The following is a 27,351-nucleotide window of genomic DNA, read 5'->3' as shown; positions in this document are numbered from 1 at the left end:
AGTCAGCTAATGTTGGCTGACCTGAGTTTGCAGTCTCAAAAAGCATGCTCTCAATTTCCTGATGTTTTACAACTCTTATTTTTGATTCTGTAAATTGATTGGGCTTTTATTCTGTCATTTTGATCTGCTGCTATGCATTATTTCATCTCATTAGTAAGAATGTTGATCACTGCTTTGCTGTGCCCATCGCAAATAAAAAAGCTCGTACATTAACTCCAGGCCAGGGTCTTTCTAGTGAATCCATTCTGAGCTAAGAAATATATTTAACAACTAAAATGATATTTGGGTTCATTTGAACACTGGCCATCAGAACAAGTGGAATGGGATTGAAGATAAAGTTGGATTCCAGATTCACCTCATGTACTGAAAATAGAAACATATAAGATTATGGAAGAGATAGATAAGATAGAGGTAGGTGAGACTAGATCTAGGAGACATACCTTCAGGATTCGGGGTAGATTTAGGACAGAGATGAGGAGGAACTGCTTTTCCCAGAGAGTGGTGAATCTGTGGAATTCTCTGCCCAATGAAGCAGTGGAGGCTACCTCAGTAAATATATTTAAGACAAGGTTGGATAGATCTTTGCATAGTCGGGGAATTAAGGGTTATGGGGAAAAGGCAGGTAGGTGGAGATGAGACCATGGCCAGATCAGCCATGATCTTATTGAATGGCGGAGCAGGCTTGTTGGGTACACAACTTGCCAATGGACACATATTACTGAAGTGCTGCCCTTACGACCCCATCAAGTTTGGGAAATGGTCAAGGGTTAGGAAAGATTGGACCAGTCATGGTAAATTACTAGTGAAGGACCATGCTCTTAGCTGAATACTGTTCTTGCCCTGGGAAAGGGGTACACTTAAATACTTAAATGGAATTTCCTGATACTCGAACCTAGGATACAGAGGTTGTCTTGTGAGGAACTGATGCAAAGGTCAGCACAATAATTTGGAGTTTAAAAGAATGAAAAGCAATCCTCCTGAAAATATAATATCCTGAAGCAGATTGGTAGAGATGATACTGAGAAGGTGTTTTCCCAGTCAGGGAATCTGGAACTAAGGCATAATTTCAAAATAAGGGTTACCCCACTTAAAGTGAAGGTGAGGGAGATTGTTTTTTTCATTATTGAGGTTGTCATGAATCTTTTTGTATTCAGCTGTGGCATCTGACTCATTGAATATAATCATAGTGTGAGCTATGTTAAAGGTAATGGTAACCAGGCAGGGAAGTTTCTTTAAAAGCAAAATCAGACCCACAATGATCTTTTTGAATGTTTGACAGGCTGTATGGACCAGTCCATCTCCTGGTTCTTAACCCAAGGGCTCCTTTCTGTAAAATAACACTTTTGTGTAGTACATTGATGGGGGTGCAGCAAGTGAGAGAGCAGGGGTGAGGAGAGACCATGTTTCTAATCAGGATGAGAACTTTAAGCTCAAGGCATTGCTTAAACTGGAGAGAGGATAAGCCAACAAGCACAGGGAAAAGGAGACAACATGACTTAGGCATGTAGGGTTTTGGAGCAATTGAGTGTTTCTCTCATTTACAATGTAGAACATAGAACATTACAGCACAGTACAGGCCCTTCAGCCCACGATGTTGTGCTGAGCTTTTAAGGTATCCTTCCATTTTTCCATCCATGTGCCTACCTAAGGGTCTCTTAAATATCCCCAATGCATCTGCCTCTACATCACCCCCAGCAGCATGTGCCACACACCCATCACTCTCTGTTTGAAACAAACTTACCTCTAACATCAGCCCTCTGGTTTAATGCTTCAACCCCAAGAAAGTTAAACTCAGAAAACTATCATTAATCGGATCATCGAGCCTTCTGCCCACAACATCCATGCCAGACCATCAAACTCTCATCCATATTCACCCCATTTATCAACTCTTGGTCTGTAGTCCACTCAACCCTGGAGATTAGAGTGCTTGACAGATGCTCCTTAACTGTGAGAATCCCTATTCCCATTAGATTCTCAGGCAATGAATTCTAGATTCTGTGTGAAAAAAAATTCTTCCTCAAACTCCTTGCAAACCTTTTACCTTAAACTCACAAGTTCCAGTTTTAGACAACCTTGTCATGGGGAGAAAAAGGTGTCTTGTAATTTGCCCTCTCTATGCTTCTCATAATTCTGTCTTCCCTCCATCAGGGATCCCTAACCCTCTTCTGCTCCAAGGAAAACAAATCTAGCCTGTCTAGGGCGTAAGTGGCTAATACGAGGGTGCATAATTTTAAAGTGATTGGAGGAAACTTTAAGGCTGATGTTCGAGGTAAGATTTTTTAGTGGTGGATGTGTGGAACGTGCTGCCAGAGGTGTTGGGTGAGGCAGAAACATCAGCGACATTTAAGAAACTCTTAGGCACATGGTTGATAGAAAAAATGGAGGGCTATGTGGGAGGGAAGGGTTAGATTGATCTTAGTGTAGGTTAAAATGTCAGCACAACATTGTGGGCTGAAGGGCCTGTACTGCGCTGTAATGTTCTATGTTCTACATTCTAAATGAGCAAGTCTCTCGATTTCTCAAAAGCCTGACACACCCAAGTCCTGTAGCCTCCTTTCCCCTGTGCTTGTTGACTTATTCTCCCTCCTGTTTAAGCAATGCCTTGATCTTAAAGTTCTCACCCTGTTTGCAAACATTGCCTCTCCCCACTGCTGCTCTCTTTCTTCCTGCATACCCTTCAGTGTATTGCAAACAAGTGTTTTTTTCAAAACAGTATTTTACAGAAAAGTCATAACTGAAACGTACTAGGCCGGGCAAAGTTCCGCTGCATCTTCCGGGAAACTTTCTCGATGCCCGAATGAACTCACCACTTCTTGATAAGCACTGCCTGCACCACTGTGGCCAAGTCTAAGGTTCCATGTTGGCTTCATAGGACGCATCAGAACCTTGGGGCATGGAGTAGAAGCATATCATTGTCAATCCCAAGGGACTGCCCGTGAAGAAGGAGGCAATTTGGGTGAACTACAGGTAGCAGCAGAACCATCAGCATGGAAAAAGGAAGCAGTGGTACAGACAGAATTTACACCTAAAGGTGCACATTGCAGAAAACTAAATTTGTCCCAGCACAGAAGGTATTCAGTCTCCAAGTGTGACGTTCTCTTTTGTACTTTAATAGAGGTCTTAATCAAAATAGACCGACAGGGTGCGGCACAGGTGCAGACACATCCTGGCCTGAGACACCAGGCAAGGTCATTTCATTCCAAACGTTGGTTTATTGATCATGTGGGAATATTTTTCTGGTCTTTCCTGCTCCCTTCCCCTTTTCCCAACTATGATTCCCCTCTCCCTGCCTTCTTCCCACTCAGTCCACAATAGCGACGCATATCAAAATCAGGTTATCATCACTCACAGATTTCCTGAAACATGTTTTTTCTTACAACAGCAGTACAGTGCAATACATAATTACTACAGTGCTGTGCAAAAGTCTTGGGCACTCTAGCTTTATATATATGTGCCTAAGACTTTTCAATAGCACTGTTTAAATATTTTCCCGTATTAAAACAGCAAGATAATGCCAAATGAGGGAGCTGGAAGTTGTGAGTTTGGGCAATTGTACTTGATTGACAGCTGAACTAATTGCAACATTTGTCAGAATTAGAAAGTCAGAATTACTCCCATTAAATGTTTGCACAATCACATCAAATGTCAATTATAGATTTCCATATTTAAAGGGCAGATGCACAGTAAATTGTTCTTTATTTTTTGCCTGATATTGAATGTTAGGGTTTGGGTGAATGCCAAGTACAGATTACTGAATTAACGTTCAGTTCATGGAGCATGCAGATTGGGCATGGACATTAATAACAACATGGGACAAAATATCAGCATTTCTATGAATAAACCAAGTGGTTATATCCTGCATGTTTGACACAGTTCATTTGCCATAATTAAAGGCAAATGCTTGGAGTTCCTGCTCTGGTTCAGCCTCCGTAGCTCACAGCTTCTCATTATTAGAGGCTAAAAGAACAACAAGACAATGAGAAAGATAAAGAAAACCAACATGTGCAAATTGCAAAGTGACATAACAAATAGTGCAAGCAGATTAACCAAGTCATCAGAAGAATATACCATTTCTGCTTCGGAAGAAGCTGTAAGTAAGGATGCATCGGGAACGTTTGCATAAGTTCGGGCCCGTGATTTTCAGGAGCGCAAAAGCTGTAGAGGAATATGTGAATCACAGTCAAAGAATGGTAGTGAAAATCACTGACTACACAAACCAAAGAGACATTCCCTGATTTTCAGTAACATTCCTTTTCCCTCAAATTGGAATATGTGCCCTGATTCGATCTCCAGTTATTGTCAGGCTGCATTCATCAGGTTTCCTTGACTCATTCCGAATGGTCAGGTATGCTTTGACATTTAAACTATCCTCCCATCGGCCATTTGGCAGCTATGGAGCTTCTCATGTGAGCTCTCCGTGTTGATGAATTATTCTGAAAACCTAATCTAAGAAACAAGAATTATCCTGTTCTTCCATGGATGACCTAGGAGATGTGTCCAATGGCTAAGACCAGAAAATCTTATTTAGCTGGAAATCAAAATTGGGAACATATGTAGTAAACAAAAACCGTTCCCAATTTTTCTAAAAGTGTATGCTAAACTATGATGATTCATATCATTTCCAGGAGTACTTGTGTGGTTTGCATAATATTTGCTGCTGCAACATACGTTAATTCAATAGATAATTTCAACAGATCTACATCTTTTATGTTGGGTAGGTTATAATTATGCTCTGCTTTTAATTTTCTCAAGTAACAAGGGATAAATGAAATTCTCTAGTTCAAAAGCAACTCATTATTTCCAGTCTGGTTAAACCACAAACATATAATAGAAGAAATATTGAGGATTTAATTGATGGTCTCGTTATTGGAAGTGGAGCTCGGAGAGCATGATTTGTTCTTATCAATGCCAACAAGATTTGAATATCTGTATCCAGCCAGCAGCAATGTCAGTCCATGGCCTCCTCTACTACCACAATGAAGCCACACTCAGGTTGGAGAAACAACTCTCTATTTTCTATCTGGGTAGCCTCCAACCTGATGGCATGAACATCAATTTCTCAAACTTCCAGTAATTGCCCCCCTCCCTTTCACCATTCCCCATTCCTGTTTCCCTCTCTCACCTTCTCACCCTACCTGCCCATCACCTTCCTCTGGTGCCCCTTCCCCTTCCCTTTCTTTCATGGTCTTTTGTCCTCTCCTATCAGATTCCCTCTTCTCCAGCCCTTTGTCTCTTTCACCAATCAACTTCCCAGCTCTTTACTTCGCCTCTCCCCCCTCTCTTGGTTTCATCTATCATCTACCATCTTGTACTTCATCCTCCTTTCCCCCACCTTCTTACTCTGAATTCTCATCTGCTTTCTCCCCAGTCCTGATGAAGGATCTCAGCCCAAAACATCGACTGTTTACTCTGTTCTGACCTGCTGAGTTTCTCCAGCATTTTGTGTTACAGCTTTACTGCTCGGGAGTTACATTGTACCTGCAAGGTACTATCAGCATTAGTTAAAGCGAGCATTCACTTCTCAAAGGGGTGCAGCACTGTAGTTAGATCTGATAGTGGGATGTGTGCCGGTAGTGAAACGACAAGATTGAGGAATGGCACTGGAATGTGGTGGTCTATCCAATGAAGTGTATTCCTCAAGCTGGTGGAAGCAGCTTTGTGGGGGACCCTTATGTTGATCCCGTACTGCTTCTCCTGAATTTAATGCAGGCGCCTCTGATAGCAGATTTCAAGGTCTTCCTGAGGCACTGCTTCAAATAAATGTACTTTATTTTGTTCTGCTGTTAATTAGCTCTCTGAAGAGTCTTTTTCTCCAGCTGTTGCAGCAACAAGACACTAGGACTCACAGAGAGTGCAAAGGTCAGTTTTGTAAGGATAGCATGGAGCCTTCTGCATAAGCTATGAGTTGAGTTGAAGCTCCGGGGTAAGCTTGTGTCCCACAAGGAGAAATCCTGGGAGACCAAGTTTCATCCAGTCATGGATCAACCTCACAGCACATGCTTGTTGGCAGACGTCAGCAAATGAACTTAAGATAGTTGTGTTGGTCGCCATCAATCCCACAAAGAGTACAAACAGTTGTAATGCTTCTTCTACCTGAATTCAGCTAATTTAGCCAGAGAATAAAACAAAATCTTTCATGGTCTATTCCACAAAAGGCACATTTAAACTGGATGATATCAAAAGAAGCATTCAATTCTTGTTAAATTTGAAGTACAAAGTTAACAGATGTAAGGCAACATTCATCCCATTATACTATCGTAGGAACAATAACCTTTGTCTATAAATATAACTATTCATATTTAACGTAAATCTGAGATTACTCTTATTGCATAAGGCAAGCAGCAGACTTTATATGGAGCCACAGAATCATGAAGTCATAGAAAAGTAAGGCACAGAAACAGGCCCTTTGGCCCATCTAGTCCATGCCACACCATTTAAACAGCCTACTTTAATTGACCTGCATCAGGACCACAGCCCTCTATACCCCTACCATCCATGTACCTATCCACACTTCGCTTTAAGTGTTGAAATCGAGCTTGCATGCACCACTTGCACCAGCAACTCATTCCACACACTTGTGGCCCTCTGCGTGAAGATGTTTCCCCTTAAACATTTCATCTTTCACCCTTAACCATGATGTCTAGTTGTAGTCCCACCCAAACTTAGTGAAAAAGCCTGCTTGCATTTACCCTATCTATGCCTCTCATAATTTTGTATACCTCTATCAAATTCCCCCTCAATCTTCTACATTCCGAGGAATAAAGTCCTAACCTATTCAATCTTTCCTTATGACTCAGGTCCTCCAGACCCAGCAGCATGCTCGTAAATTCTCTCTGTACCCTTTCCTGTAGGTAGGTGACCAAAACTGCACAGAATACTTCAGATCTGGTCTCACAAACGTCTCACACAACTTCAACATAACATCCCATCTCCTGTACTTAGTATTTGATTTATGCAGGCCAATAGGCCAAAAACTTACTTTAAGACCCTATCTACCTGCACTGACACTTTCAGTGAATTATGGACCAGATCTCCTTCATTCTACCACACCCCTCAGTGCCCTAATGTTCACCGTGTAAGAACTACCCTGGCAGGTCCTACAACACCTGCACTTGTCCGCATTAAATTCCATCGGCCATTTTGCAGCACGTTTTTCCAGCTGATCCAGATTCCCCTGCAAGCTACGATGGTCTTCCTCACTGTCCACTACACCACCAATCTTGGCATCATCTGCAAATTTGCTGATCCAGTTAAGCACATCATCATTCAAATCATTGATACAGATGACAAACAACAATGGACCCAGCACTGGTCCCTACAGCACTTCACTAGTCACAAGCCTCCAGTCAGAGGCAACCATCTACTACCTCTCCCTGACTTCTCCCACAAAGCCAAAGTCTAATCCAATCTGCTACCTCATCTTGAATGCCAAGCAACTGAACCTTCCTGATCAACCTCCCATACGGGACCTTGTCAAATATTTTGCCGAAGTCCATGCAGACAACAACCACTGCCCAATCTTCATGGTAACTTCCTCAAAAATCACTATAAGATTGATTGGTCATGATCTACCACACACAAAGCAATGCTGACTATCTCAAATCAGTCCCTGTCTATCCAAATCCACATATACCCAGTCCCTGAGAATACCTTACGATCAGTTTCCCACTACATACATTAGGCTTACTGACCTGCAATTTCCTGGTTTATGTTTAAAGCCTTTCTCAAACAGTAGGACACCATTAGCTGTCCTCCAATACTCCGTACCTCACCTGAGATTAATGATGATTTAAATATTGCTGCTCAGGCTTCTGTAATTTCTGCACTTTCTTCCCGTAGGGTCTGAGGGAACACCTTGTCAGGCCCTGGAGATTTATCCACCCTAATTTGCCTCAAGACAGCAAACGCCTCCTCCTCTGTAACCTCTGTCGGGTCCATGACCGCGCTGCTGCTTTGCCTCACTTCTAAAGACTCTGTACCTGTCTCTCGAGTAAATACAGATGCAAAATATCAATTTAAGATCTCCCCCATTCCCTTTGGCCCTCACAACAATGGTCTCCACGACCACTCTACTATCTGTTCTGGCACTCTGGTTCCAACGCCCCTGCATCTCTAGCTTAAAACCCACCCTCCCATGTGGTATTAGCAAACTTTCCCACTAGGATATTAGGCCCCTTCCAATTTAGGTGCAAACTGTCTCTTCTGTACAAGTCCCACCTTCCCTGGAAGAGAGCCCAGTGATCCAAAAATCTAAAGCCCTTCCTCCTACACCAACTCCTTAGCCACGTGTTAAATTGTATGATCTTCTTATTTCTGGCCTCACCAGCATGTGACACGGGTAGCAGTCCTGAGATTACAACCCTGGAGGTCCTGTGCTTTAACATAGCAACTAACTCCCTGAACTCACTCGTAGAACCTTGTTACCCTTCCTACCAATGTCATTGGTACCTGCATGGACCATGATCTCAGGCTGTGCACCCTCCTACGTCAGAACACTGAGGACTCAATCCAAGATATCCCAGACTCTGGCACCCGGGAGGCAGCATACCATCTCGGAATCGCATTCCTGTCCACAGGAACTCCTTTCTGTTCCCCTACCTAATGAAGTCCCATCACCACATCTCACTTCTTCTTCCCCCTTCCCTTCTGAGTCACAAAGATAGACTCTGTGCCAGAGACCTGACCGCTGTGACTTTCCACTGCTAGGTCATCCCCTCCAACAGTATCTAAAGTGCTATCCTGTTGTTAAAGGCAATGGTCACCAGGGTGTATATATTTTGCACAGATATGCCAACAGAACACCTTCTTAGGAAGTCTCATGTTAAATTTGCATTTACAAACTCTAGAGCTAACCTTCGCAGATTTTATAATCAATGTCGACATTAGTTCTCGATTTTTACCAGTTTGTGAATTTGTGTAAGGTCTTTCTGCAACTGTGGAGTGAACATGAATCTGGGAAAGAGGGCCTCGCTTCCCCCAAAGGAATTTACAAAGTCCTGAATTAGTGACTGGGTTCTGATTGTAAGAGATACAACTTGAAGATCCTCTGTTATTCCATAAGACCATAAGACATAGGAGCAGTATTAGGCCATTTGGCCCATCATTTCTGCTCTGCCATTCAATCATGGCTGATCCTTTCTTTTCTCCTCCTCAACCCCATTTCCCAGCGTAACCTTTGATGCCATGTCCAATCGAGAACCTATCAGCCTCTGCCTTAAGTACACTCAATGACCTGGCCTCCACAGCTGCATGTGGTAACAAATTCCACAAATTCACCACTCCCTGTCTAAAGAAATTTCTCCGCATCTCTTTTTTGAATGGACACCCCTCAATCCTGAGGTAGTGTCCTCTTGTCCCAGACTCTCTCACCACGGGAAACATCCTTTCCACTTCTACTCTATCTAGGACTTTCAACATTCGAAAGTTTCAATAAGATCCCCCCACATCCTTCTGAATTCCAGTGAGTACAGACCCAGAACCATCAAACGTTCCTCATATGATAACCCTTCCATTCCTGGAATCATCCTTGTGAACTTCCTCTGGACCCTCTCCAATGCCAGCACATCTTTTCTAAAATGAGGAGCTCAAAACTGTTCACAATACTCAAGGTGAGGCCTCACCAGTGCCTTATAAAGCCTCAGTATCACATCCCTGCTCTTGTATTCTAGACTTCTTGAAATGAATGCTAAAATTGCATTTGCCTTCCTCACCATCGACTCAACCTACAAGTTAATCTTTAGGGTGTTCTGCAAAAGGATTCCCAAGTCCCTTTGCATCTTAGATTTTTGGATTTTCTACCAGTTTAGAAAATAGTCCACACATTTATTTCTACTACCAAAGTGTATGACCATGCATTTTCCAACATTGTATTTCATTTGCCCCTTTCTTGCCCATTCTCCTAATCTGTCTAAGTCCTTCTGCATCCTACCTGTTTCCTCAATACTATCAGCCCCTCCATCAATCTTCGTATCATCTGCAAACTTGGCAACAAAGCCATCTCTTTCATCATAGCCATTAAAATGTCAGCAGCCTGCTGATAACAAACCCAAGAGGCAGCATAGCACATTAGAATAACAAGTAAGCCATGCAACGTGGTGAAACCATAATAATGTCATCAAGTATTGAACCACATTGGTAAAGAGATATAGAATATGCACTTGTTTGTTGAGGATTCCCTCAATCCCATGTGTAGCTAATGACTCACTCACATTACAATAATATAAAAGCAAGTGTGTTGAGTCTTTATAAAGCACTGGTGAGGCCTTACTTGGGAGTATTGTGAGCAGTTTGGGGCCCCTTATCTAAGAAAGGCTGCGCTGACGTTGGAGAGGGTTCAGAGGGGATTCATAAAAATTATTCTGTGTAATTTGTCATGTGAGGAGCGTTTGATGGCTCTGAGCCTCTACTCACTGGAATTCAGAAGAATAAGAAGTGACCTCATTGAAAGATATTGAGTGTTGAAAGGCCTCAATATAGTGGATGAGGAGAGGATGGTTCCTATGGTGAGGGAGTCTAAGATCAATGAACACAGCCTTAGGGCATCCTTTTATAACGGAAAGGAGGGGGAATTCCTTTAGCCAGAAAGTAGTGAATCTGTGCAATCCATTGCCACGTGCGGTTATGGAGGCCAAGTCATTGGGTGAGTTTAAGTCAGAGGTTGGTAGATTCTTTATTGGTCAGGGCATGAAGGGATATATGGAGAAGGCAGGAGACTGGGGCTGAGAGGGAAAATGGATCAGCCGTGATGAAATGGCAGAGAAGTCTCGATGGGCCAAATGGCCTAATTCTGCTCCTGTATCTTACAGTCTTATGGTCTCTAGTTCCTGCTGTACATTTGCAATGAATTGCTTGAGAGAAACCAAAGCAGTTCACTTAGCTAACCAAGAGAGAAAAAAAATATCAATTGACTGTCAAACCTCGATGTACAACCTGCATCCTTCCTGGTGTGACTAACTAGCCAGACAGACGAACTGGAATAAAAATGGATGTTTCTGTATACTTGTTTCAAGGAAAAGTGACAGTTCAGTCTCTAATGCCACATTTAGTTGCTTGGTGACCTTATAGGCAGTTATTATATTAAAGACTTTATTTCATGTTCTGTGTTATAGTTTCTTGACTGTTGCTCCTTGAGAATCAAAATAAAATTAGAGAGCCTATTTTCCTCTGAGGTAATGTTAAGGCTTTAGCTGCAAACCTAACCAAGAGTATAATTTGCTGACTGCTTGCAATTATCTGCAGTTGCTCAGTTGAATAACTATTCATAGCTATAGGCTTGGCTTTGCCTTTGTATAGCAAATGGATCAGAGACTGAAAGTGCAAAATCTGACCAATGCCGCAAATGTGTTATCACTTACAGCTAAGTGGTAACAAATGTTTTTGCTTTTAGAAAGCTTCAAAGGGAATTATTAATTTCTACTTTTTCCAAGCCTGGAGGAGATGACGGGAGTAGAATGGTAAATCAATAACAAATTGAAGAAGAGAAAATCGGAGACACAAGGTAGATTCTGTGGTCAAGTGGGAGGTCAGTCCCTGGCTTTCATTGCATTAGTGCAGGTAATGGATGGTGAAATGTAAAATCATACCACATGATAATTCAGGGCACCCACGGACTTGCAAACAGCAGTTAAACATGAAAGGAATAGAAATAAAAAATTGTAGTAGGAGACGTACATCTAACCGAAGCCTCCTCTGCTATTCAATATCAACCTGGCTGATCATCGAAATTCAGTATCCTGATCCTGCTTTCTCCCCACATTACTCTTCATCCTTTAGTACCGTGGCGAGCATTTGGTCCATGACGACAGACGAGAAGAGCTTGTTCAACTCACTGCTGTTTTTATTGTGACAGAGTGCCGTCACTCGGTGAGAACGCCGCTCCGTCACATACAGATGAGGGAGGTGATTATTACCCACCCCGATTACAGTCAGGGAGACCCACGGACACACAAGTGAGCAACTGCATAACCCGAGCTAAAACGGTACGATAAATGAACTTGAACATCTCACCATAATTCCACCGACGCATTTTAAGACAAAAACAATAAGTGGCGCTGGCCACTAGGAATGCTGGGGCAAGCTGTCGACCGTGCCCCTGGAGTGCTACGGTACTATATCTAAATCCTTCTGGAGTAAATTTAAAGGTTTGGCCTCAACTGCCTTTTGGTAGTATAGAATTTCATGGGTTAACTACTCTTTCCATGAAGAAATTTCTTGTCATTTCTGGCTTATGTGCATCCTTAGGCTGTGATCCGGGTCTGGACTTCCCCATCACTGGAAACATCCATGCTGTCGGGATTTTAATAATGTTAATGAGATTCCTTGTTAATTTTCTAAAATGTAGCGAAGTTCAATTGTCCAAATCTCCCTTCATATGTCTGTCCAGACATCTTGATAATTAGTCTTAGAAAATAACTTAACACTAGGTGTATGACCTAGAATCTGATCTGGAATGCATTTTAAACCAATCAGACCAGGCTATTCATTGTGGATCACTAGATAGCTCAAACGTGCATAGCATACCGTATTGCGTGGCAACCTTTTCCAGGTTTACTACATACCCAAGCCAAGTCTTCACATACTAAAAGCTCGCACATATTCTTTTCTACAACTACAGTTGGAACTTTGTCAGATCTATGTCTTCCAAGGACATGGAATGAATGTATCACAGCCTAGTGAGGCACAAATACCTGGACATACTGGACTGTGCATATTTTCTTGTATGTTTATTGATTGCTTAGGTTTTCAGCGATTGCTTTATTTGTTTCTCCAAAAACAAGAACATAAGAAATAGGAACAGGAGTAAGTCATCTGGCCCATCAAGCCTGCTCCACCATTCAATAAGATCATGGCTGATCTGGCCATGGACTCACCTTCACCTACCTGCCTTTTCCCCATAACCCTTAATTCCCCTACTATGCAAAAATCTATCTGACCTTGTCTTAAATATATTTACTGAGGTAGCCTCCACTGCTTCATTAGGCAGAGAATTCCACAGATCCATCACTCTCTGGGAAAAGCAGTTCCTCTTCATCTCTGTCCTAAATCTACTCCCCCGAATCTTGAGTCTATGTCCCCTAGTTCTAGACTCACCTACCAGTGGAAACAACTTTCCTGCCTCTATCTTATCTAGCCCTTTTATAATGTTATATGTTTCTATAACATCTCCTCTCATTTTTCTGAATTCCAGCAAGTACAGTCCCAGGCAACTCAATCTCTCCTCGTAGTCTAATCCCCTCATCTCTGGAATCGGCCTGGTGAACCTCCTCTGCACTGCCCCCAAAACCAGTATATCCTTCCTCGAGTAGGAGAGCAGAACTGCACGCAGTACGCTAAGTATGGCCTCACCAGTACCCTGTACAGATACAGCATAGCCTCCCTGCCCTTAAATTCATTCCCTCCAGCAACACCCCAATAGGTTTCTTGACAGCCTGCTGCACCTGCAAACCACCCTTTTGTGATTCATGCACAAGCACTCCCAAATCCCTCTGTACAACAGCATGCTGCAATGTTTTACCATTTAAATAATAATCTGATCTTTCATTTTTCCTTCCAAAGTGGATGATCTCACATTTACCAACATTGTACCTCATCTGCCAGACCCTTGCCCACTCACTTAACCTATCTATATCTCTCTGCAGACTCTGTATCTTCTGCACAATTTGTGTTTCCACTCAATTTAGTGTCATCAGCAAACTTAGATACACCGCACTTGGTCCCCTCTTCCGAATTTTTAATGTATATCGTGAACAGTTGCAGGACCAACACTGACCCCTGTGGTACACCGCTCACCACTGATTGCCAACCAGAGTAACACCCATGTATCCCAATACTCTGCTTTCTATTAGTTAACCAATCCTCTGTCCATGCTAATACATTACCCCCAACTCCATGCACACTTACCTTATGGATAAGTCTTTTACGCACCATTAGGAAGTTCCTTTTACTGAACAATTCCTGTGAAGAAGATTTTTCTGACATAATTTTATAGCCCCAGACAAGCCTGTAACTTTGGACATCTGGCGAGTTAGAATCAGAATCAGGTTTAATGCCACCGGCATATGCGACAACACTGGTGCCAAGCTGTATCAGCCCTTGCCCTTCCCTTGGACCACATCAGTGACGTGGAGAGAGGAACCCACTGCATGGGCAACAGCCGGTTCTTCAAATCTTCCCGCCCAGGCTGAAGGGGACACAGTGCATCAGAGGCACAAACCCTTGATCCCCTGAGATCGACGGCTCTCTACTACACATATGCCACAAGAGGACACAGGTTTAAGGTGCTGGGGAGTAGGTACAGAGGAGATGTCAGGGGTAAGTTTTTTACTCAGAGAGTGGTGAGTGTGTGGAATGGGCTGCCAGCAACGGTGGTGGAGGCGGATACGATAAGGTCTTTTAGATAAGTACATGGAGCTCAGTAAAACAGAGGGCTATAGGTAAGCCCAGTAAATTCTAAGGTAGGGACATGTTCAGCACATATTTGTAGGCCAAAGGGCCTGTATTGTGCTGTAGGTTTTCTGTGTTTCTATGTTTCTATATATATGTAGTGAAATTTGTTAACTTTGTGGCAGCAGTGCAATGCAATACATAATAATATGGAAAAAAAGTAAATCAATTACAGTATATGTTAAATTTAACGTGTATAAGTTAAATTAAAATAGTGCAAAAACAGAAATAATATAAAAAAGAGAGGTCATGTTCACGGGTTCAATGTCCATATAGGAATCAGATGGCGGGGGTGGGGGGGAGGGGGGGCAGAAGAAGCTGTTCCTGAATCCCTGAGTATGTGCCTTCAGGCTTCTGTACCTCCTTCCTGACGGTAACAATGAGAAGAGGACATGGTCTGGGCGATGAGGGTCCTTAATAATGGACACGGCCTTTCTGAGGCACCACTCCACGAAGATGTCCTGGATTTTACAGTGACTAGTACCCAAGATGGAGCTAACTAATTTTACAACTTTCTGTAGCTTCTTTTGATCCTGTGCAGCAACTTCTTCTTCTAATTAAAGGCAAACCAAACTACTGGACCCAAAACAATCCAAGAAGTGACACATAAATCTAAGAATCGTTTTGTTAAGAATAAACCTAAGACCCATTCACATCATTAAGCAAGAGCCAGTAAATCTTGTACAAAAATAGTTAATATAAGCATTAGTAGTAGCCAGCTGGTGGTGTAGTGGCATCTGCACCAGAATTCGAGATGAGTGGTCCTGGATTTGAGTCCGGCTGGCCCCTTGCACGCTTTCCATCCATGCTGGGTTAAGCATTGAGCTGACAACTCAGCCTCGTAAAAAAAAAAGAGAACTTGCTCAAGAGACAGCAAGGGAGGCGGCCGATGTGCCAGAGCAATGACAACAAACCCAAGTAGTGGAACGTTGTCAGAATAAGCGGAATATAACAAAAAACAACCATGGCAATAAAATAATTTTGTTAAAAGCTAACTGTGAAGATTCTTATACAGTTTATAATCAAATAAAAGAGCAGCAAGTGAAATAGAAGACAGCCATAGGCAAAGCAATAATGAATAATAAGGAAATGACAGACTTGTTAAGTGAGTATTTTGTTTCTAATTTCACAATGCAGGAGGATAAAATACCAGGGCTACAGGGGGAGAAAGAAAATCTAGAGAAATCTGTAGTGGATTTAATATTAGTATATAAAACAATACAGAACATATTAAGTATTGGCAAATAATTTCTGGAATCAGATATTTTCTACTCCAGCATATTAGGAAGGGAAGAAATCACAGTATTTTACAGAATGTCTCTCAACTCCAAGATTTGTGCTTTAGGATTGAAAAACTGTAAATCATACTGCATCATTTGGGAGAGAGAAACTGTTAGTTTTGGGACCATTATTGAAATCCATCATCAGTGTAGAATGAGCAAGCTCCTGGACAAGTGTGTATTGATCAAGAAGAATGGCTCCTTAAAACAAATCAACCTGCCTCAGTTCAGACTATTCCAATGTTCTTTGGCTGGGATTTTGTCTCATCTTGCAGTCCTTTCTTGATCTCCTGCTCCAACCTCACTTTCCTGACTGGCACCTCCTCCCTCCTCTTAATTAGGCACTTTTCCCAAGTTCACTATGTCTCCAACTCAAGCAATATCTTTAGGGGGGAAAAATTAAAACTGATGAAAGGACATTGAGCTGAAATATTAAATATTTCTTCCACCACATATGGAAGATGAACGCCTGAGCACTTCTAGCATTTTCAACCTTAATTTCATCTGTTATTTGCTTTTGAACTTTTTTCTGTTTTCCTTTCCATTCAGTCTGCTATACTACTTGCAATCTATCACTTTGGTGTTTCATAACACACAGATGTTTGATATGTAGCATTGATGTCTGAATAATAACAGCTGCATTCTCCACAATTCGTTTCTATTAATGAATTCTATGCTTTGCTTCACTTGCTAATCTTCTCCTAGATTCTTCATCTGTACTTTGTTGCACGTTTCACACCCAATATCAACAAAGACTTAAGCACCACTGGAAAATCTCTATCTCTGCTACATTTTCAGACTTTGACAAGTTGACGACAAACTCTGTCTTCCATGGAAAACAGCACACACTGTATTAGAAGATCATAAAACCATAAAATATAAAAGCAGAATTCAGCCATTTGGCCCATTGCATCTGCTCTGTCATTTCATCATGGCTGATCCACTTCTCCTCTCAGCCCCCATCTCCTGCCTTCTCCCCATAACCCTTCATGCCCTGACCAATTAAGAATCTATCAACCACTGCCTTAAATATACATAAAGACTTGGCCTCCACAGCTGCTTGTGACAATGAATTCCACAGATTCACCACTCTCTGGCTAAAGAAATTCCTCCTCATCTCTGTTCTGAATGGATTCCCCTCTATTTTGAGGCTATGCGCCCTCTGGTCTTAGACACTCCCGCCATAGGAAACATCCTTTTCACATCCACTCTATCTAGGCCTTTCACCATTCAATTGATTTCAATGAGGTTACTCCTCATTCTTCTGAATTCCAGTGAATACAGGCCCAGAGCCATCAAATGCTATACATGTGACAAGCCATTTAATCCTGGTAACATTCTAAAATCAATGTGGTACCAGAACTTCTGCTTTTGAAATAGTTTATATTGCAATATCTTACTCTCCTTTTGATTTAGAACAGGGCTTCCAAACCTGGGGTCCACAGACCCCTTGCTTAATGGTATTGATCTATGGCATAAAGAAGGCCAGGAACCCCTGGTCTAGAGGTAATTTGCTGCAGTGACTTGGCTACATGTTGTAAGAAAATGGGTATCAAAGATAGATAGAACTAGAGGGCATAGATTTAGAGTAAGGGACAAGAGATTTGAGGGGATATGAGGCGGCCCTTCCTCACCCAGAAATGTACTGCCTGAGAGGGTGCTTGAAGCTGAGTTACTAACTGCATTTAAGAAGTGTATAAATGAGCACTTGAATCACCTAGGCAAGATGATGGACAGGGAGATGAGTTTAATACAGAAAGGCATTCATTGATCATTGTGGATATGTTAGTCCAAATGGCCTGTTTCCATGCTGTTTTGTTCTATGACCGTGGCTCTCCAGCCTTGAATCTGAGTAAGTCCCATGCCGGTCATCTTCTCTGTCCAATTACTGATTAGGGTTGAAATGAGAATTTTCCCCAACATATCTAATTTTACCTGAATACAACTTCGGAAGAAATATTTCCTGATATCATTTTAATTAAATAATATAACTTTGTTGAAGTGAAATAGGGTTGAATCTCATGGGATTAAGTTTTCCTGTTAACAGTCTTACTCATCATGCTGTATATGGAAGAGAAGCCCTTTTTCCCCAATTCCCTTGGGAGTATAATTCTTTGAGATCACCTCAGATCTTTTCCAAATGCTCCTTATCTCATTTGGAAAATAATTATATTAAGGTATTTGCAATTTAGCAAATGAGATGAAGATAAGAAGAGTATTATTCTCATATAACAGCTGCTCCCTTTGAAAATTTATAGCTTCTCCTGCTTGAGATATCTAAGCCTCAAAGTTTTGAAATGATGCAGCCAAAGAGTGAACTACTGATATTATCAAATAAATTAAGCCGTTAATTCCATTGTCTATTGCCTAAATGACTTTGAAGGCAAGTACTGCCAATTAAAATTAGTCGTGAATTATAGAATTTAATGCTAGGTTTGCTTCTAACAACTTACCTGATTTTCCATCTAATGAACGTGAGATGTAAATTAGAGCTGCTTCTAATTAATCCATGATGAGTTTATGAGGTTTATGTGACTGATTTTATACAAACAAGACTGTTGATGCCTTGTTTTATTGCAGTTTTGTTTGTTTTAAACTCACTTTCTATATGACAACAGTAGTGAAATATAATACCTTGATTTGCATTCTAAGTCCAGCAGTCTTCCACTATCAGCTTTTGCCACTTTTATTGGTTTAGTAAGCAAGAGAGTAGTATTAGTACTCACCAACAACAGTCTACAGCCAAATCCACTGTGATAATCCTTTGCCAAAATCCCAACCCTAATGCATTCACTTCATCTGAAAAGGGATTGGGACTGTACTGCTCTGATGCAACTGCTAGAAGGCTGCAGCTAATTACAAGACTGTATCACTTCAGGAGTCCCATTCTGAGGAAAGCCACAATATCTGAGCTGGGAGTTGCCACAGAAAACCCTCCACATGCCCAGCAGCACCTCTGAGGTCATTGCTGGCACACAAGAAGCAAGAAGTACAGAAAGTTGGCCACAGAGTGAAGGAGATCCCGCTAACTGTTCTGGAGATACGTAGATCCACTTGACATTACCAGAGATCACTCCACCAGTCAGGAAGGAATTCAATGACCTCATAGTAGTGGTAAGGATAATTCAGAGCACAGGTGTCAGTACACATCCTCTGTCTTTCTTTTAGCTTCCCTCTTCCTCTTTTCCTTTCAGCACCTGAATATTTAGACACCATTTCTGGAAAGAGTCATCTAGAAGCATGCAACCCGCCACTGCTTGTAAGGAGTTTGTACGTTCTCCCTGTGACCACGTGGGTTTCCTCTGGGTGCTCCGCTCTCCTCCCGCGGTCCAAAGGTGTACCAGCTGGTAGGTTAATTGGTCACTGTAAATTGTCTCAAGATTAGGCTCAGATCAGATTGGGAGTTGCTGGGCAGAACAGCTCGAAGAGCCAGAAGGGCTGTATCTCAATAAATTAAATTAGAAGTGCCTGCTGTCAATGACACATTCTTTCAATTGTAATTAAATCTATATTGGAAAAATGTTTCATGCTACACAAGTATCTTCTCCACCTCCAATGAATGACGGGCTACAACCCCCACCACATCCATTCGAGTGGAAGAAGAGAAACGGCAATGAAAACCAAGCTCATTAGGAGAGTTCACATTGCAAGCAAACAGGTGAATGTGTGGGAGAGAGCTGGGTTGTAGTTGGGAAAATTATAGAGAAGCAATAAAAGCTGCAGAATATTAATCATAAGTAGATTCTGCTTAATGTGTTTGTTCAAAGCATTATCCTCCTTCAGATTGAGCAATGATTTTATTTGACAATGATCTCATGCTGTAGGCAAGTACGTTGTTTGTTTCACTCACTGCAGATGCTTTGCAGGAGAAGGCTGCAAAACATTAATCACCTAGAGACCTACCCTGGGCAATTAGCAGCTGCAGAGGCAGGCTGAACTGTTGCCACTTTATTGCCAACTGAATGACAGCAGCCTTTTTATCAACAATGACAGTATCATGGCAGTGTAGTGGTTACGGTAACATGACAATGCATTGGTTATGGCAACATGGCAGTGTAGTGAATAGGGGTAACATGACAGTGTAGTGGTAGGGGCAACATGGTAGTGTGGTGGATAGGGTAACATGGTAGTGTGGTGGTTAGGGTAACATGGTAGTGTGGTGGTTAGGGCAACATGGTAGTGTGGTGGTTAGGGTAACATGGTAGTGTGGTGGATAGGGTAACATGGTAGTGTGGTGGTTAGGGTAACATGGTAGTGTGGTGGATAGGGTAACATGGTAGTGTGGTGGTTAGGGTAACATGGTAGTGTGGTGGTTAGGGCAACATGATATTGTAGTGGTTAGGGTAACATGGTAGTGTGGTGGATAGGGTAACATGGTAGTGTGGTGGTTAGGGTAACATGGTAGTGTGGTGGATAGGGTAACATGGTAGTGTGGTGGTTAGGGTAACATGGTAGTGTGGTGGATAGGGTAACATGGTAGTGTGGTGGTTAGGGTAACATGGTAGTGTGGTGGATAGGGTAACATGGTAGTGTGGTGGTTAGGGTAACATGACAGTGTAGTGGTTAGAGTAACATGATATTGTAGTGGTAGGGGCAACATGATATTGTAGTGGTTAGGATGGCACTTCTCAGAACCAGCAACCCGAGTTTAATTCCTACCGCTGCCTGTAAGGAGTGCCAGTGACCACGTGGGTTTCCTCCAGGAGCTCAGGTTTCCACCCACCTGCCAAAGACGTGAATTGGTGAATTGGTCATTGCAAATTGTCCAGTGATTCAGCTAGAATTAAATCAGGTGGTTGATGGGCGGTTCTGCTCAATCTCAATAAATAAATAAGCAGACAAACAAATAAATAAATAGTACCTTTAATGCAGAAAAAATACTTCGTAAGTTTTAGTTTTACACAGAGCCAGGTAACAAGCTCAGAATCAGAATTGGATTTACTGTCACTGACATTAGTTGTGAAACTTGTTTTGTGGTAGCAGTACAGTGCAGGCAAACAAATTATGATAAGTTATGGTAACATATTTGTAAATAAATAAAGAGTGCAAAAGAAGTAGGGGAGTGTTCATGGATTCATGGACTGTCCAGAAATCTGATGACAGAGGGAAAGAAGCTGTTCCTAAAACATTGAGTGTGGGTCTTCAGGATCCTGTGCCTTTTCCTTAATGGTAATAATAAGAACAGGGCAATATCATCATCTTAATAGCATTAACTCTACCAACCAATGACAAAGATAGACCTAATAGCAAGTTGCTTAATTTGATCAATTAAAGGTAAAAAGTTAACCTTAAATAATCTTTATGTTTTTAGTAATTTTAATACCTAAGTAAGTAAAATAATCTGTAACAATTTTATATGGTAAATATTTATAAATTGGAACTTGCATATTTAATGGAAATAGTTCACTCTTGTTAAAATTCAATTTATAACCAGAAAAATTACTAAATTGAGCAAGCAAAGACAAAATAGCAGGAATAGATCTTTCAGGGTCAGATACATATAATAACAAATCATCAGCATATAATGATACTTTATACGTCCTCTCCCCACGGGTAATACCCAGAATATTAGGTGATTCACGAAGCAGAAAGACTACGAGGAGAGATTGAGTTGCCTGGGACTGTACACGAAGCAAGAGTGCAAGATGGCCAAATGCATCACTGGCACCAGCTGATTGGCCATTAAGGACATATCGACAGAAACATGCCAGAAAAAGCATAACAATATCATAAAAGATCCTACCCACACCGCTGTTGGACTGTTTGTCCCATTCTTATCGGGGAGGAGGCTACATAGCATCAACACCAGGACCACCAGACTCAGAAACAGTTACTTTCCCCAAGAAGTAAAGCTGATTAACACATCCACCAGCTAACCGACCCCTCCACACCCCCAACCACCACTACTTTATCATTTCCTGTCAGCAACATTATGTACAGACACAGCATTACTTTATATACTGTACATACAATCAATCTATCCCATATATTTATACTTACTGTGGTTTTTTGTGCTGCATCAGATCTGGAGTAGCAATTAGTTCATTCTCCTTTACACTTGGGTACTGGAAACCATCCCAAATCTTGAAAAATCGACATGCTTTTCACTCCACAGTGTTACGTTTGATTTTGTTTTAGAATTTAATGTGAAGATTCCTGCTTTACAATTTAACAGTTAATACCAAGCATGATAATCTTCATAGATCATAGCAATGAAAGGGCAGACTCACGGATAATGTGATTTAATCCAGACAGATATGAAATTGTGCATTTTTCATGAAGCAACATAGAAAACAATTTCTATTATTCTATACAGTACATATCTCTTTCTCATCCTGTTCCTATAAAGATCCCTCCAATGATTAGCACTCATGATTCTTATCACCCAATCTATTTGAACCTATCTCTAGGTAGTTATTTGTCTCACATCTCACTCCTCTCCCAATTCTGCTTTCAAAACTGCTTGCCTCTCCTGAAGCAAAAGAAAATCCTCAGATACTGGAAACCAAAGCAACATACACAGAAAGCTCAGCAGGCCAGGCAGCGTCTATGGAAAAGAGTAAACAGTTGACGATTCGGGCCAACACCCTTCATTGGTCCTGAGCTCCTCCACTCTTACCCAGCTCTGAGGAAGATTTCCTGATCTTAGACATTACCTGAATTTTTCTTTCCACAGATGCTGCCTGACTGGCTGATTTGTTCGAGCATTTTTTTTGTTCTAGCTTCTGCAGTTTTATTTGTTCACCGTCACAGGATAGGGGGTCATTCATTCAGGACTAAGATATAGAGGAATTCTTTTACACAGAAGGGCACAGTTCCTTGGCAATCTCCATGAGAGCTCAGGACAAACAGAGGGGAATATTGAAACTGTGAAATGCAGTTCAGAGTTGTTGTTGAGACCTGAAATAAGGACAATACAGGAAATGACCAACAGATAACGCAACATCTACACAGAGAGAAAATCTTACTAATATTGCACCTGGATAATACACAGCAGAACCAGTCACTACCTGTTAAATGTTCCCAATGGTGTGCGTCTCAAATAGCCTCTGACAACCAAGTCCAGCTTCTGGCCTTCGCCTGTGGCTTAGCTACTAAACCCAGCAAAACCACTTCTACTGACAGGAGAAAGGGTGAAGGTGTGGTACTGGTGCCTGTAAATCAGTTGCTTTGGACAGATGGGTCTCTCCAGCCACATTTGGCAGCTCATCTAGGAGAAGGAAAACTCTGATCTCAAAATTCTGCTGTTTTGCAGCTATACCTACTCATGGGGCAGGAGTAAACCCTGAGGAAAAAATCTGGAGCTGGAGTTCCTCAGGCAGTCCTACATTGAGCTCAATGCTGACTGGCAACTCCGACAACACTGCTGGTGCCAAACTGTACCAGCCTCTGCCATTCCTTTGGGTTTGTCAGCTGCATGGCAGAGGGAGCCTCCTATATAGGCATCAGCTTCCTCTCCATATTGTACTGCCCCGGCTTGCATATGACAGCTAGCAGGCACCATCCATGGTCAATCCCCACCAATGGAGGGCCACAGACAAGTCAGAATCTTAGTGAGAAAGAGTATATGGTGACGTGCAACTAGAACCTCAGGGTCTCCCTTGTGGACAACATACAGGTATTCTGCGAAGTCATTCTCTAACCAACAGTTGGTTTTCTCCTGTGAAGAGGCAGTCACATTGTGAGCACCAAATGCAATACACTGGATCAGAAGAAGTGCAAGTAAATTGCTGCTTCATCCAGAGGCTCTGTTCGGGTACTCAGGTGGTGGGAAGAGACAAGGTTAGAGAGGAGGTCATGGAAAAGTGCTGTGACAAGGGGATTGGTTGGTGAAGATGGAAGAATGGATCAGATCACAAAGGGAATAGTCACTTCAGAATGCTAAGAGAGGTGAAAAAGATGTGTTTGAATGTCATTGAAAGTGGTGAAAGAACTGAATGCAATCCAATTCAGGTATAGTTGTCATTCAACCGTACAGAGCCAAACGAGACAGTGTTACTCTGGAGTCAAGGTGCAAAACACAGTACCAACAGTCACACCACAGCTCAAAGCACACACAAGATAGCAAACACAAATAGTATCACAATTGCACTATAAAATGGTCCAAAACTCTTGCCATCGATCTACAGCTGACCATAACAGAGCTTGTCTTCTTGCTGAGCGAACGTTGCGGGGAAGGGCAGCACTAAGTCCAGTCTGGACACCTTGCCACGCCACCTCCAGTGAAGTGCTTAGGCTCCAATGCCTCTCTCAGGCGTCACCACGCAACCACGCAAATATATAATCCTGACCCTTCAGTCCATTGAAATCTTCAGTAGACCATAATAGAGCTTGTCTTCTGCCGAGCAAACACTGGGGGACAGCACCGACTCCAGCCTGAGCCCCGCACCACAATGCCTCTCTCGGGTGACACAGTGACTTGACTCCTAGTCCTTGCATATACTCAGTAACGCAGTGAATGTAGAGGTAGCGATGTGAACATAAGAACATGGAGACCCAGTCCTTGCTTTGAGTTGAAGACATGTTGAGACCAGAGGTACAGGAAATAGATGGCAGAACATTGAGCCTCTGTCAGCTATAGCATGGAGATGCCAAACTAAGAAAGAAGGAAGATTTCTCAAAGTTACCTGTGTGAAAGTCTTGTAAATAGGGTAGATACAATGGAGGGAGATAGTACAGGATACTTGCAATACATAATGTAGTGTACACTGTAAATAAATTACAGTCAAATAAAGGTAGCACATTTCTCGAAGGGTTCATCACTTGGTGGCAAAGCGAAAGAGAAGAGGCAGGTGATTGGATGACTTTAATCTTGCTGATAAAAGTCCTCACACATAATTTGGCAACTCTTATTTGGAAAAAAAGTTCTAGAGGATCTCTAATGCAGCTTTTCTGTTCCATACTTCTGCCACTGAATACTCAGCTGAACTGTCTTATCCACATCTTTTCTTTCCCGCGCAGAGTGGAAAAACAAGCTGGTTCCATCACTGTGTGTTTCTCAACTTTCTATCAAACAGTCTTTGTTATTTCAGTTAGCTTTGTTATCATGGATAAGCAGAAACTTTCAAGGGAAATGAAAGGACACTTGAAATTTCTCCCTGATATTTCTCTCTGGTAGTAAACTGAAATTTGGGTATCTTATTCTCCCAGTTGTTATTTAACCCTTACATAACTGCTCATATTCGACTTGTGGAAACTGTGTGGTAGTTTCTTTCGAACTTACAGTCTTTTAACATTTTTGGACTATTTTTATCGTGCCCATGGTCTTTTTTTTATCAATTATAGTATTGTTTGCACTGTTGTAACTATGTGGTTTTGTGTAGATCTTGTAGCTTTAGTTTTTGGTTTGTTGGGTGGTAGAGTTGGTCTCCTGACTTGGTGTGTCTGGGTAGTCTTGTTTTGTCTGGTGGATTTGGAGCTCCTTTCCAGGGAATGCGCTAAGATGGAAGCGCGATATTAATATGCAGCAGCCTCTCCGGACTCTGGATTTGGGGATTGCCAAATGTTATGTGGATTTTCTGGTGTAGTCTGTTTTGTCGTATGCTTTTGTGATATCATTCTGGAGGAACGTTGTTTCATTTTTTAACTGCATTGCAGTTGTGGTTTCTAAATGACAATAAACCAAAATTCAATTCAATATTCTATACCTTTACAGTATGGTCCAGGTCAATTTTGACCCAGCTCCTGAATCCACTCATAAATACCAAATTTTGAACCACAGTTCTATTTAGAATGTACAAATAGCCTATCTGACATTAATAAAGGGTGATTAAGCCTTAATTAATGTTTCAGAGATCTAAAATCCATTTCAATAGATACGGGTCAAATTTGTAGCACCTGTACAAAAGTATAACATTTTTAAAATATTTTCATTTTTACGCATTTTGGGTCACTTTAGGAAAAGTCATCAAATTTCGGCTAAAAAAAAAAATTACGGTTGGGGTGTTTTTACTGCTGTCAAAATTCAAAACGGGTCAAATTTGGCCCGAACAGTATGTAAGGGTTGAATGTAAGGAATACTGTAAATATATTATGTAGCCAGTAGTTGGCGATGTGGCTGGAGGTCAGCTAGTGAGGTACAGTGAGATGTCCCTGCGCCGTCGGATTCCGCTCCTCGGCAGCAGAGAGGTGCCGGTGTTATGGCTCCTCTCTTGGAACACGAGAACCAGATCTTTTTAGACTTATTTCACGAAGATGGCCTCGTCATCACGGCAAAGGGCTTGGGTATAGACAGGATTCTGCTGAATTTTCTCAAGCTATATTGTGACCCCGGGAACCTGGTGCTTGTGCTGAACACCAACTTGGCGGAAGAGGTAAACGTCGAGGGTCAGGGCGGCGGCCTGTCAGTCGGAATTGGATGGCTTGGCGGTGCCGTTGCCTGCACCCTCCCTCGCCGAGCATCCGTGACAGTTGTCGCGGACCCGTCGCCCCACTTTATCCATTTGTTGGCCCGGACAGAATTAGGTCGAGACCCTTCGTCCGGACTGAGGGAGTAGAGGGGAGATGGACTGAGGGAAAGGGGAGGCTGGGCATCAGTACATCAGGATGTGGTGTGAAGAGCAGCTGTCAAATGCGCTTTTAGGAGGAAGCGGTTACAACTGTTTTTCGATGGGGGTGTGTTGTTGCAGCTAGTTCTGTTCTTGAAGAGGTTGCAACTAGTTGTCTTATCAAAGGTAAAGTAATGTAGATTGTGTAATTGAGACAAAATCTCTGGCGGTGAAAAGCAAACTTGCCATTTAAAGCTCACAATAGACTGCAGATGCTAGAATCTAGAGTTTGGAAGTATTTAAGGTATTTTGGAAGTTTTTATCTGAAAGAGTTAAACATGCATTTGCCCTTTAATTGACATGTCATAACTTTATTGGCATATTTAGTACATAATTATAACTGAAAAGATGTATTTTCAGAGATTTCAGTGCTGACATTCTGACAAGGCATGATTAAGTTAATCACCATCATGACTTGCATGGTTAACTGCACATGTGCAGATCTTCTGAAATCTCTGAAAATAATGGGCTGAGGTTTTGATTACTTTTTTAGTTATGGAACAATAAATTCAAGATTTTTTAAAAGTGATTTTCCCATTTCAGTACAGAAAGAAGCCATTTGAGTCCTGTGAATCTATGGCAACGCCCACTGGTTTCATTCCCTCTTCAGTTTGCCCTGTACGTATCTACTGCACATTCCCATCAGTGATACCACCCTAAAAAAAACTTTCTACATATCCTATCTGACAGGAAAGGTACAGAGAGACACCTAGTATTGAAAGTTTTCATAATAATTTTGATCAGAGGTTGCAATGCTAATGCACAAGCATTTACAATTAAGTTAGTGCAATTAGTTCAAAGTAAATTTATTATCAAAATATGTATGTGTCACCAAATACAGCCCTGAGATTAATTTTCTTGTAGGCGTACTCAATAAGTGCAATAACCATATTAGAATCAATGAAAGACAGCACCATCAGGCAGTCAACCAGTGTGCAAAAGACAACAAACTCTGCAAATACAAAAAATAATAATAATAATAATAATAATAACAACAACAACTAAGAAATGAATATTGAGAACATGGGATGAAGAGTGTTCAAAAGTGAGCCCATGGGTTGTGGAAACAGTTCAGTGATGGG

General features: G+C 41.8%; 1 protein-coding gene across 2 annotated transcripts in view; it reads left to right on the top strand.

Annotated features, from left to right (window-relative positions):
- ercc4 (excision repair cross-complementation group 4) overlaps positions 1 to 27,351 on the top strand; it is a 238,271-nt gene that overhangs the window by 164,312 nt on the left and 46,608 nt on the right. Inside the window, exon 1 of one of the 2 annotated variants that reach the window (XM_059979326.1) lies at positions 25,821 to 26,035. The exons of the other annotated variant lie outside the window; for it this stretch is intronic. Coding sequence (XP_059835309.1) covers positions 25,862 to 26,035 — 174 coding nt within the window. The 5' untranslated portion in view covers positions 25,821 to 25,861. Of the gene's footprint in view, positions 1 to 25,820; positions 26,036 to 27,351 lie in introns of those variants that run through there. 2 annotated transcript variants of the gene reach the window in all.

This window comes from Hypanus sabinus, chromosome 9 (genome assembly GCF_030144855.1).
Source record: "Hypanus sabinus isolate sHypSab1 chromosome 9, sHypSab1.hap1, whole genome shotgun sequence".
NCBI classification, from domain to species: Eukaryota; Metazoa; Chordata; class Chondrichthyes; order Myliobatiformes; family Dasyatidae; genus Hypanus; species Hypanus sabinus.
The sequence above is the reverse complement of the archived record's forward strand: the minus strand, read 5'-3'. Positions and strand labels throughout refer to the sequence as shown.